The sequence below is a fragment of the Anneissia japonica genome, unplaced genomic scaffold (assembly GCF_011630105.1).
Source record: "Anneissia japonica isolate Jap-2015-1 unplaced genomic scaffold, ASM1163010v1 scaffold665_len1252844_cov201, whole genome shotgun sequence".
NCBI lineage: Eukaryota > Metazoa > Echinodermata > Crinoidea > Comatulida > Comatulidae > Anneissia > Anneissia japonica.
This window is the reverse complement of record NW_022757135.1, coordinates 1,023,191-1,035,310: the sequence shown is the minus strand read 5'-3', so window position 1 is coordinate 1,035,310 and position 12,120 is coordinate 1,023,191. Positions and strand designations below refer to the sequence as shown.

Sequence of the window (12,120 nt, the reverse complement as noted above, 5' to 3'; positions counted from 1 at the left end):
AAAAGAGTAACCCTTACGTGGGGTGGGTGGGGGGGGTCTAGGCTAGACTTCTTTAGCCCCACCATAAATATGGCACATCTACTGGCGGGAAATGGCATTCTCCGGTTTAGATTTTAATGCAATTTTCGTTTTTCCCATGTTTTGAAAATGTTCACATATTTTCGGGAGCCCAAGTTGACCCCTTGAATTCAACATTGGCCTACTTTTAATAGTAAAAAATGCAAACGATATCGGGCATCGCACTTGACCAGTTTGGCGAATCTGAGATTGCCGAATTCAAAATTACCGAAACCAGTTTGCCGAATACCAAATATACCGTCCCAAATATGAAAACCATGTTGGCCGAAATCAAGTTTGCCAAATTTCGACCCACTATACTAAAACAGTTGAATGCCCAAATGAGGTGATTTTTTTTTCTACTTTAGTGTAAAAAACTCTAAGCAAATAAATCACGGGAAAAAGTAGGCCTAGTAAAAGGTCAGTGGAACAAAAAAATAATAATGCGATCAACAGAAACTTGTGACAAAGTCGGAGGAATTTACAACTGAATTTACACCATATTATACTGTATTGCTCGTAAAGATATATCGTTATTTGTGTCAACCAATTAAAATTCTAAGGCATTTACAACTGAATAGGTAGAACAGTTGTTTGAATTTGCACCGTATTATACAGTGTTGCCATGGGCGTAGGGTGGGTCCTACATACTACATAGGATCAGTTGCGTAACGAAGGGGCCGAAGACCCCGAGCCAGGTGCTGGAGGCCAGGTGCTGGGGGCCAGGGATCGCAAAGGAGCCCCGATGGGGGTATGGGTGTTTGTAGTGTTTTTGTGATGTATTACGTCTTTTGACACAATTGAGTTCTTAATTTTGTATCGTGACAAAATAAGCGTAATACATTGTAACAAGAGCACTCAAGTAGAGAGCATATCTTCGCCCACCACCAATCTCTTTCTAAAGAAATAATTCCTCAAATATGTTCCTACTTTCCAACCACCATCTAAGAAAAAAAAAGTTTCATTCAGATTACTTGATTAGTTTTTGAGATATCTGATATGGGACGCTTTGCTTAGAATAGTCCATTATATCCACACCAAATCACTTCATTTTTCGAAAGCCTTTTTTATTGTACCAGTTGTACACCTGCCAATTCCTTACATCTTCTGGCTTAACACACTTTTTACTCTTATAGCTGACAAAAAAAAAATACATGTATTGTTGTTAAAATTGAAATACTAAGCAAATTAAAATATAGGGATTTGGTTTTTAGTGTCACATGTTTAAATGTAAAGATGCATTAAAATATTCCCAATCAGTTCCGAAAAAAGTGAAGCTAATATGTATGAAACGCCGTCAACCTTCTGTAATTACACTAATTTAAATATTCATCATATAGACATTGTTTCTGCCTTCGGTAATACAGTAAACGTATTCTTTAAATGGTCCTCATATCCACACCCATACTTCGGATCGTGACCAACATTAAAATATATATTTACTAAAACATGGCAAACTATTCTACCAACTTGCATTTTTATCCATTGATCCATTTTCGATATATTCAGGGACCTAATGGCTCTCAAATGCACACCCGAATTTCGATCGTCACCAACACTTCATAATTTCTTCCTGTCACTTGGTTAAACTTTCATGAAAGTTTCATTCATATCAATTGATTAGTTTTTGAAATATCTGGTCTGGGACGTTTTCCTGGTCCTCATATCCGCACCCTACTCCAGATCGTCACCAAAATTGAATCACCTCGTCATTGGGTCATACCTAACAATCCCTGTAACTGCCATTTAGATCTGTGCAGTTGTTTTTAGATATTTTGAACATAAGAAACACGCAGGACCTTAAAATTGAAATGACCCTCAAGTACACACCCGAATTTGGATCACTACCAACACTTAAAAATATTTTTCCTTGTAACTTGGTTAAACTTTCACGAAAGTTTCATTCATATCAGTTGATTAGTTTTTGAAATATCGTGTCCAGGACGTTTGGTATTAAATCCCTTTAAGTGGTCCTCACATCAACACCCTACTACAGACTATCACCAAAATTTAATCATACGTAACACTCCCTTTGATATTCAATTATGTCTGTGCAGCCGTTTTTGCCCTCAGGCAGTAGACACTGCTATCCTGGTCAATCCGGAAGCGTAAAGTTGACATTGTGAGCGTGAGTTGACATTCACAAAAGTGTGAAGTAAGAATCCGAATGTGTGATATGTGATATGAAGTGATTTTACTACTCTACTACCCGTAAACTCGGTCGTGTGTGCGATGCATTTAAACCAATTCGTCATTATCTATCAGGCGCACAGTTCCGAAAGTTAGAAGTTAAAATTATGTCGAGCAGAAGTGGTTAAACGGGTCTACAGCTGAACTCAGGTCGAGACTGTTTTGCTTGTGGTTTTTCCCGTTGTTTTTTCTACCCTAACTCGGTGGTCTTGGAGTTGCAACAAAAACTATTATTAATAATACTATTTTTTCATTAATCACTTTCGACATCACCGTTTCTATTAAATTTGGCAGTAGACACACGCTCCCGCTGGGAGCCTATTTTTGAGATATGTCGCACACGAAACACCATTTCTGTGAAATATGATATTTCCAACGATCTACCCCTTTTTCCATATTTTCCCCAATTTTTTAAATATTCAAAAATCGAATGTATATCCTGGTTCCGACCCTTTAATGTCACTATTGGATAGGCTTATCTATGTTATTGAGTGTTTTTATCTCGTTGACCAAGTTTATCGTCAAGTTTAAGAATAATAAGTGTTTTCTGATAACGTTTCTAGTGTCTATTGCACATTTTCTCCTGTGTAGATACCAGAATCCGTTTTACCATCGCAATCAACTGCTACAAATAGGTTTTAGAATCATGTATTTTTGCTCATAGATATATCGGTATTTCAATGATTTGTGTCGACCGATTTCACAATCAAATATTTTAACAAGTGCATGGATTTGCAATTGTTTTCCTGTTTGCCGCATAATCTACGTTTTAATCTTTTTATACGCGACTGTTTTCCATTTCGTCATCTTATCATCTTAACTATTCCAGGCGTGAAATACAAAGTGATCGGACGAACTTTGTTGATACCAGGGCATGTAACCATCAGGATTATTACTACTTGTTTTATACCACTTCATGTTGTGATTGGAGCATAAGTAACAGAATATCCAGACCTTGGTAGGTATGTTGTGGTAGTGTTAAAATAGCACGCGATCATAACTTTTATGATATTGGTAATCGAATATACAAGATTTTCAATGCATTTAACAACACAGGAGGGCTATTTGCACAAACAAGTATACGAATCGCATAATTTGGTCATTACTAAGGCAAAATATTAACTTCTAATTTACATCATGGGACACTTACTATTTGTATTGTTATTAATGCTTTACCATCTTTGAGTATCTGCGCATACTTATATAGGGAGCAACTGCCTCGATGGGATAATTGGTATGCGGATTTTGCTTGAAATTCTTCTGGGAATTATATGGATCTTGTGGTTTAATTGACTATACGCCTTGAGCACCATTGGTGGAGATGTGCGCTTTATAAATCTTTATTAATATTATTATTACCAATTCATGTGCCCGAGTGTTGATTTTGTGTTTTGAGTTAAGTAAATAAGGTCATACCTTGTACCTTGTACCTTGTAGCTGTTGCTTCCAAGACATCCACAGGGATTATAACTGGAAGTTCGACGAGAGTGAAGTATTGTTTAAGTTAATTTAAGGTAAATTATTACTTAGTTAGGCCCAGTGCAAGGATTTCATTTTTGAAGCTTAGGCTAATATCGATCACTTTCTGTGGTAGGTTATTCCATCGGTTTACAACTTCAGGGAAGAATGATAGTTGAAAAGGAGTTGAAGTACACCGGACTGTGACAGTGTTAAATTGCTGGTCATGGGTTCGTCTGGGCCTTTTGGTTTTTATGTTTGAAATATATTTCTGGGTTGATATCCATCTCTCCATTAAGTATTTTGTGAAAGGATGTTAGTCGTTGTGCCAGTCCTCTATTTTCTATACTCTTCCAATTTAGGTCTCTGAGTAGTTTTGATACACTAAATCTTGTGTCAAAGTCTCCGAGGACAATCTAGCAGCTCTGCGTTGCATTTTCTGGAGTATATCTTTGTTTTTCTGTGTACTAGGGTTCCATGAAGAGCTGGCATATTTAAGATGTGCCTGGACGATTGTCTTGTACAGGTTCTCTTTCACTGTTTTAGAACAGTGGTAGAAATTTCTCTGTATGAAATGCTGCATATTCTGATTGTTTATTCCAGTTTAAATTGTTTTGGATAAGGATTCCTAGATACTTATTCTCTTTAACTTCTTATAGGTCACTACCCATTAGGTATTAGGATATAGTTGGTCTTCTCAGGTTGTCGTTTCCTCGAGACCCTCATCACTTTGCATTTCGGAATGTTAAATTTCATACCCCACTTTTCAGACCAAGCAACAAGGCTATGTAGGTCGTGTTGGAAGGCAGCTTCATCATCTCTTGAACTAAAGGGCTTGTAGAGTATTATGTCGTCAGCAAAGAGCCTAGAGGTTGATTCGACAGCTTGGACTATGTCGTTCGTTAATTTTAACATACAATTTTACTAAAACATACAGGCCTACATATTGATCAAAAGATACGGCAGAAAATTGCGCAATGCATAAATTGATTACAAGGAATACTAAGAATACCACCATACCACCTGGGACAAGTAAAACAACCGCACAATGTGTTACGCGATTCCAAAAAATTATTTTGCAGGTATAGGAATTCAAATACAAGCCTAATGACACAATCTTCAACAATTTATTTTTAACACTGTTTTTATTTTTTTTTTCGCAATACACTGTTATATTCAAACTAATTTAAAATATCGCATTTGGTAATTATTTAGACATAATAAGCTTCAAAGTTAATTCATGTTGTAGTTAAGGACAGCGCTACCATTATTTGTTTGAGAACGAATTGCGTGTTCTCTTGACAAAATCGATAACAACCTCCACGCTTAAATACGGCACAGGCACAGATTATTATTAGGTTTTTTGGAAGAACTAATAAGATTGAAATAGTTAAATAATTAGGATGTTTATTTGTACAAAAAAATATTATTTAGAATGTTCATTTGTACAAAATTAAAATATCTTAAAATTGGGAAAAATAAAATTTCTTAAAATTGGAAAAAAGTTAGATACCAAGACGCGAGTCCAACTCACAACCTTAAGTTCTTCAGAACACATTCTTACCGACCGCACCATCCATGCGACGTGAGCTATCAGCACTATGTGGTTTGTTTAGTAGGTGTAGGTAGAACCCTGGGGTCCAACGTCCGATGAACATTTGTGGGAAATCACTTCTAGTTTATGTGTACAACATTTCCTGCACGTTCAAAACTGATGCTGGACGCTTTTAAGGCTACGTTCAAACCTGAGAGACGCCAGGCGTATATAACGCCGGGCGTACGATCCATGGCGTAACTAGCGAGATGTCCAGACTATGCGATTAACAAAACATGAAGAAACCGTAGCTTGTCCAGGTACTTTTTTCACACACAGCATAAGCAATGCTTAACGCAATGTTACCATCTGTTTTTTTACCTGTATTATTGCCATTTATTCTCCAATTAATTGATGCAGATACCCCTTTTATATTCAATGATAATAACATGGAAGAATTATTTTGCATTTGCATGGCAATAAAGTGTTTTGTCGAAGCAAATCGTCGTCGACAACTTCGCCGGGAAGAAATATTACGAGAAATAACCTGTCATTTCATGAAAGAACAGGTTGGAGCTGATGTACTTTGTAATGTACATCAGTCATTAGAAAATGAATCAGTAGTTACACGGAGATGGTGGGTTAAACCAGGTGTGAGAAGTACCTGTTGGTGGGATAACCACGTAATGACTAACTGGGATGATGAAGAATGGCTACTGAACTTCAGGTGGGGTTAGAAATGTGGCCTGTACGTCACTATTTAATAGACACCTAAGATATTGTATTAGGCTAAAATATATATTAACTAGTGTCTAAGGCTATGCAATTGTATTTAAAAATATTATAGGCCTAAAATGATAATAGTGAACAAATAACCTGTAGTCTTAGGCCCTAGGCAAATATTGTAAGCATGTTTGTGTCTCTGGTCTTTCCTTTCCAATATTAATTTCAACCAGCTTTTAAAAAATTAATACAAAATGTTATAAGGTACACTGAATTATATTTTTTTTGTATAGGCCTATACAATAATAATTAGCCTGTGTTATTATAATTTGTAAATAATTTATTAATTTCAATAATTTTATAATTTTAATGTATGCAATTCGGCCACAAAGTAGGTTTGGGACCTAGGTATATTGTTGGTAGGCAAATTTAGATCCATAAATCTAAAAAAATAATACAGAATTAAAAATTATCAGATAGACTTAAGTAGTAATATGCTATATTTTATATTTTACTTTTAAAATGGACAAAAGTACTTTTATGTACATCTCGGAACAAATAAGGCCATACATTCAGCGAGAAAATACAAGGATGAGGGAAGCATTCTCCCCAGAGATTCGAATTGGGATCACAATTTATAAGCTTGCTACATGTGCGTCTTTTCGGGAGATTTCCAATCAATTTGGAATGGCAAGATCAACTGCTTGTGAGATTTCATGAAGTGTGCCGTCAAATTGAACTAGTGTTAATGCCAAAGTTCATTCGTGTGCCAGAAGGACAAGAGCTTTTAGTAAGTGATCATTATAATAATAGTTTTAAAAGAAATTCACTTCACATAAATGAATTTTTACAATACCTAAATGGTAAAATAAAAGGCCTATTACTAGTTATATATCTTTACTTTTGTTCTTTGCAGGACAATGTGGAGAAGTTTAAAATGAAGAAGGGTTTTCCATAAGTTGCGGGAGCTATCGATGGTACCCACATTAAGATATTTGCACCACAAAAAGACGCCCAGGATTATTTCAACCGCAAATGGTCTTTTTCCGTAGTACTTCAAGCTCTAGTTGACGCAGACGGCAAATTTATGAACACCTTTGTCGGCATGCCTGGCAGTGTTCATGATGCCAGAGTGTTCAATCTGTCTGCGCTAAGCAAAAAGTTACAAGAACACGCCTTATTTACATCGAATAACGTTGTTGAAATTGAGGGTAGCGCTGTGCCTTTATTGATTTTTAGGGGACGCAGCCTATCCCTTATTGCCAAATCTTATTAGACCGTTCATTGGGAGAGGGTGTCTCAACAGATCAGAGAGAATGTTTAATTACAAACATTCTGCCACAAGAATGACCGTGGAAAAGGCCTTTAGACCCATGGTACAGACATGCTGTACCTTACACAACATTTGTGAAATTAGTAATTCGTTTTACAATCCATCTTGGAATGAAGGGGTTGAACTTGATAGTTCAACAGAAACTGTGTGCAGGCAGCCTCCCACAGAATCCGCCAAAACTATTGGATAATCACTTGTAATGCATCTAAACACTCGTCAATAGGCCTAGCCTAGTATTAGTATCTAGCCTAGTATTAGTAATAAAATAGTTGATATTAGTTGAGTTGCAATCCAAAACGAATGGCAAGTTAATAACGTTTTCCTTTTTCAATATTGATGACAAACTAAAAAAAAAATTGAAGTTGTAAATATCAGTACCTTAATCAATTATTTCCAATTCAGTAATTATATAAAGAAAGTGATGAAATTAATGGGGCCCGAAAGCCGCTTCGTTGTTGTACTGTGTAACTCGTTCCGTTCCGATCTTTTTTCTGACAACCGTTGAAAACGTTTTAACAATCAGCAGTTGGCTGTATAACTTTAGTATCTTCCATTATTTGATGAGGTTTTAAATAAAACTGATTACTTTTGAAATCAATATAACTGAACAAGAGTCAATTTGAATTGTTTGTGTACTGTATTTTTATTTAACACATAAATATTCTCCAAACAATTACGTTAATTTTTTTAAACTACAGAGATTTAAATTATTCATACATTATAATTGATCACTATTATTGAATCGATCTAGCTGTTTACAAAACATAAGCAGTTAAAGCCCCATTCCCGGCAAAATTTCACTAAAAATGACTTTTTAGAAAATATGCATTTGCATTACTCCAATTATTATAAATCATGGAAAAATATTGGCATGAATTTTAGTTTTACGCAAAAGAATAAAAAAAATGAGAAATACAGACTATTTCTCATAAAATATTTCCGAACTTTCGGATTACATTTTGATGATTTTATATACTTAAGTGGCACGAATAGGCTTTCGTACGTATGTTATCAATGGTATGTAAGATATGTTTAACTCAATTGTCTGCATTAGGGCTGTCTCTTATACACATCTTGTCATTACTAGCAACGGAAAATATCATGTCGGCCGTTTTTATGTGTGATAACAGAACCTAAAATCGAGGTAAGGCTAGGCCTAGCCAGCAGCGTTGGATAGGCTAATGTTTTCGGCGCCTACGATATTTCTTCTCACGACCTATCGCAAAATCAACATGGAAAATTCATCCGCATTTATTTTTTGTGTGGAACACAAAAAAATCAAATTTCAGTCTTATTTTACATTTTTTTCATTCTTAGGAATGTCTAAATTCAGTTAAACTAGCAGTTCCGTATTATATTTATAAATCTTTATAACATTATACAAAAATTAGATTTTTCTTAAAACTTGAAATTTTGTCGGGAATGGGGCTTTAAAACTAAAAATGTTATAACTTATTAAGCGCGCGACTGGCACGTGACCAAATACATCGTTTACTGTATGTACTGTACTTCATTTTACATGAGGGAGACAGAATGAGTGGACTACTTTAGCTTTACTACTTAGTCTACTACATTACTAGAATAATTAAGACTTTACTACATATTACTACTGTTGGAATTTCAAGTTAAATATTTATGAAAGGTTTTGGTAAATTAATTACGACACTGGTAGGATTATCTATCTCAACTCATGCATTGAAAACGACTAGTTTCGCATCAATTAAATATTAAAGGTTGGATAGGCAATGGCCTACTACTACTAGGAATACTAGGTAAGTATTAATCATCAATTATTTACAAAAACATGTTGTACAAACTGTACTACATTTAATTACTTTTTAACTATAAAATAACCTTTTTAACAATGTATTATAATTATATAGTTTAGTTACCGTAAAACTGCTAATAAAAAAAAACATCCTCCCTCATCGATTAAAAAAAAAAATACTGTAATGCCAATGGATCTAATAATTTGTTTCTATGTGCCCTTTAACTAGTAATTACAGAAGTGGATTATTATTGTAGATTAACTTATATGGTGGGTTAATATTTTAGAGTAATGTGTTATTATTAGAAGTTTTACGGTTTAGATTTTCATGTTAATCAATTAAACTGATGATTGTTGTAATAATATGTTGCTGGATTAAATTGTTGTGCTTGCATGAATGAAAAGAGACTGGCCATGTTTGCATCTTTTGCACGCCGTTCCTTTAGCCTTTCCTCCCTCATTGCTTGCCTTTTCTCCTGACGGTCTTTATTCACCCTTTCCAGTACTGATGTTAGTGTATTCATCAGAGTTGTCATTTCTTCTCTTTCTTTTTGGTCTTCCTTTCGCATTCTTTCCAACATTGATGACATTCTGCTCCAGTTGGCATCACTGGTTTATTTTATTTTTTTTGCCAAGGCATTAACGGTTCTATCCTTTTTAGATCCCTGAGTGGATGATGGCAGTCTCTTTTTCGTCCTGAAACACAATTGACCAATTTAACATACTCTTTGATCGAAAAAAAAAAATGTTATCCTTAGGTTTTAGAGTGGCTTTAAACTAATTGGCAAGTGAATATGAATTTTTAATGCTGTTTATTTTATTATATTAAAATCAAATTAAATGATCTATATTATAACTTTTTAGGAGTTTAACATTTTTTACAGTTCATTTATATAATGTGCATTATGTCCCCAAGTTCTACATATCCAATATTTATTAATAACTAATATATATTACAGGACAGTTCATTGTTCGCTTTTTGTTAATTACTGGTCCCAATTTACTGTGATAATATGTAGGTCAAACTTAATTTGATTTCACATTGTATCATAATTTTAAAAATACAGTACATATCAAAAAAGTTAATAAAACCTTTAGGTAGAACATTGGCAGATGGTGTATCCGGCATAGGTACATCCGCGGCTTTAGATGTTTGGTCAATCTCAAAGGGTTCATCCGGAATTTCCTGGACTTCCAATATTACATCACTGCCTTCTTCTTCATTATTAACAGCACCTTAACAGAAAGATAACTAATCTAAATAATTCTTCTTTTTTTTTTTTTAATAAACAACACCAGAAATGAACAAAGTAATAAGAATTAATATATTACTATAATGAACAAAACTTACCAGTACTGTAATAGTCCAGTCCGAAATGTAGCAATATCAGAGGTTGCATTTTTTTTTTGCTATATTTTTTAAAAATTGGATATGATGTAGAATAGACATTGATAAATCAAAAAAGTATGTGCAACATTTTTTTTTCATACGTAAGGGGGGTTGCCAGTAGTTTCAAAATGGCCGCCATTTTTTCCTAAAATTGTCACTAATATTGTAAGTTTATGTTATTGAAATGCAGCATTCAATTGGAAATTCACTCATAACAATGACAACAACAGTTAACTAAATATTGTACACATTTTTGAGCTATTACAATTTAAAATGGCTGCCATTTTCAATTATTTTAGCTTTTTAGCATACATATTAATATAATAATAACCGATCTGTACTGTAAAACAAAAACGTGTGATAGAGCTAGTTATACTGTATGCAATTGCCATATGCTGTTAATGGTTATTACCATAATAAATATGTATATATATATATATGTTCCAAAAATACGTCAACTTGACTTTTGTTTTCATTGTCATCACTTTCACCAATATATATATATATACATATATATTATGGTAATAACCATTAACAGCATATGGCAATTGCATACAGTATACCTAGCTCTATGACACGTTTTTGTTTTACAGTACAGATCGGTTATTATTATATTATGTGTGTGTATGTATATATGTATATATATACATATATATGTCAGGTCGGTTATTATTATATTAATATGTATGCTAAAAAGCTAAAATAATGGAAAATGGCAGCCATTTTAAATTTTAATAGCTCAAAAATGTGTACAATATTTAGTTAACTGTTGTTGTCATTGTTATGAGTGAATTTCCAATAGAATGCTTCATTTTAATAACATAAACTTACAATATTAGTGACAATTTTAGGGAAAAATGGAGGCCATTTTGAAACTGCTGGCAACCCCCCTTACGTATGAAAAAAAAAATGTTGCACATACTTTTTTGATTTATTAATGTCTACTCTACATCATATCCAATTTTTAAAAAATATAGGAAAAAAAATGCAACCTCTGATATTGCTACATTTCGGACTGGACTAAGAGTAGGAAATACAATTTCTTGTTGAGGTCCACATTCTTTAAAACATGCAAATGAATATTTGTGTTTACAGCAATAATGTAAATATTAAAATGTTTGTAGATGTCTAGACGCCAATATTGGATATGTTGACATTAACCTTAAATTAATTAATGATTATTGATAACTTTTATAAGAAATTAAAGTGAACTTTTTTCAGCATTGCTCTTAGCCTACAGTATTCGGAAATATCGTTCCAAAAAAGAGAGGGCGCCAACATGTTTGAGCACTCTATGAGTCACAACCCTAACTTCAGATGTTATGTTTTTTCCCGTGATTCGAAATGGTTGGTTATCCCTGACACCAGGAAGGAACTAAACAATAATAATTTCAAAGAATCATTTGAACGCAATTTCGCACCAAGGAGTTATTATGTGTACACAAACTAATAAAAATATACAGTAAGTTCATAAATTTACAAAGAGGAGAAGGATCATTTGAATGTCTTGATGACGCCAGCCCAGTTTGTTTGGTTTTTTTTAATTTGAGGATTAATAATTGACTCAAAAATAATAAAATTAAAAATTACTAAAATAGTACAGTAATATTTTATTTAACAATACCTTTTAGCCACAATCCTTTACAAATACCATACCAATAATAATT

At 33.8% G+C, this 12,120-nt stretch overlaps 2 protein-coding genes across 7 annotated transcripts in view; one reads left to right on the top strand and one right to left on the bottom strand.

Moving 5' to 3' along the window:
- LOC117124427 (glycine amidinotransferase, mitochondrial-like) overlaps positions 1-12,120 on the top strand; it is a 52,067-nt gene that overhangs the window by 22,511 nt on the left and 17,436 nt on the right. For 2 of the 6 annotated variants that reach the window (XM_033270658.1, XM_033270656.1), the window contains exon 1: positions 8,810-9,067. The gene's annotated coding sequence lies outside the window, so the exon portion shown is untranslated. Of the gene's footprint in view, positions 1-2,828; positions 3,206-3,648; positions 3,762-6,878; positions 6,940-8,809; positions 9,068-12,120 lie in introns of those variants that run through there. The other 4 variants (XM_033270657.1, XM_033270655.1, XM_033270654.1 and 1 more) reach the window with 4 other exon arrangements.
- LOC117124453 overlaps positions 9,721-12,120 on the bottom strand; it is a 6,148-nt gene continuing 3,748 nt past the window's right edge. The window contains exons 3-4 of the mRNA XM_033270685.1: positions 10,169-10,299; positions 9,721-9,759 (exon numbers count right to left, since the gene is read on the bottom strand). Coding sequence (XP_033126576.1) covers positions 9,721-9,759; positions 10,169-10,299 — 170 coding nt within the window. The remainder of the gene's footprint in view (positions 9,760-10,168; positions 10,300-12,120) is intronic.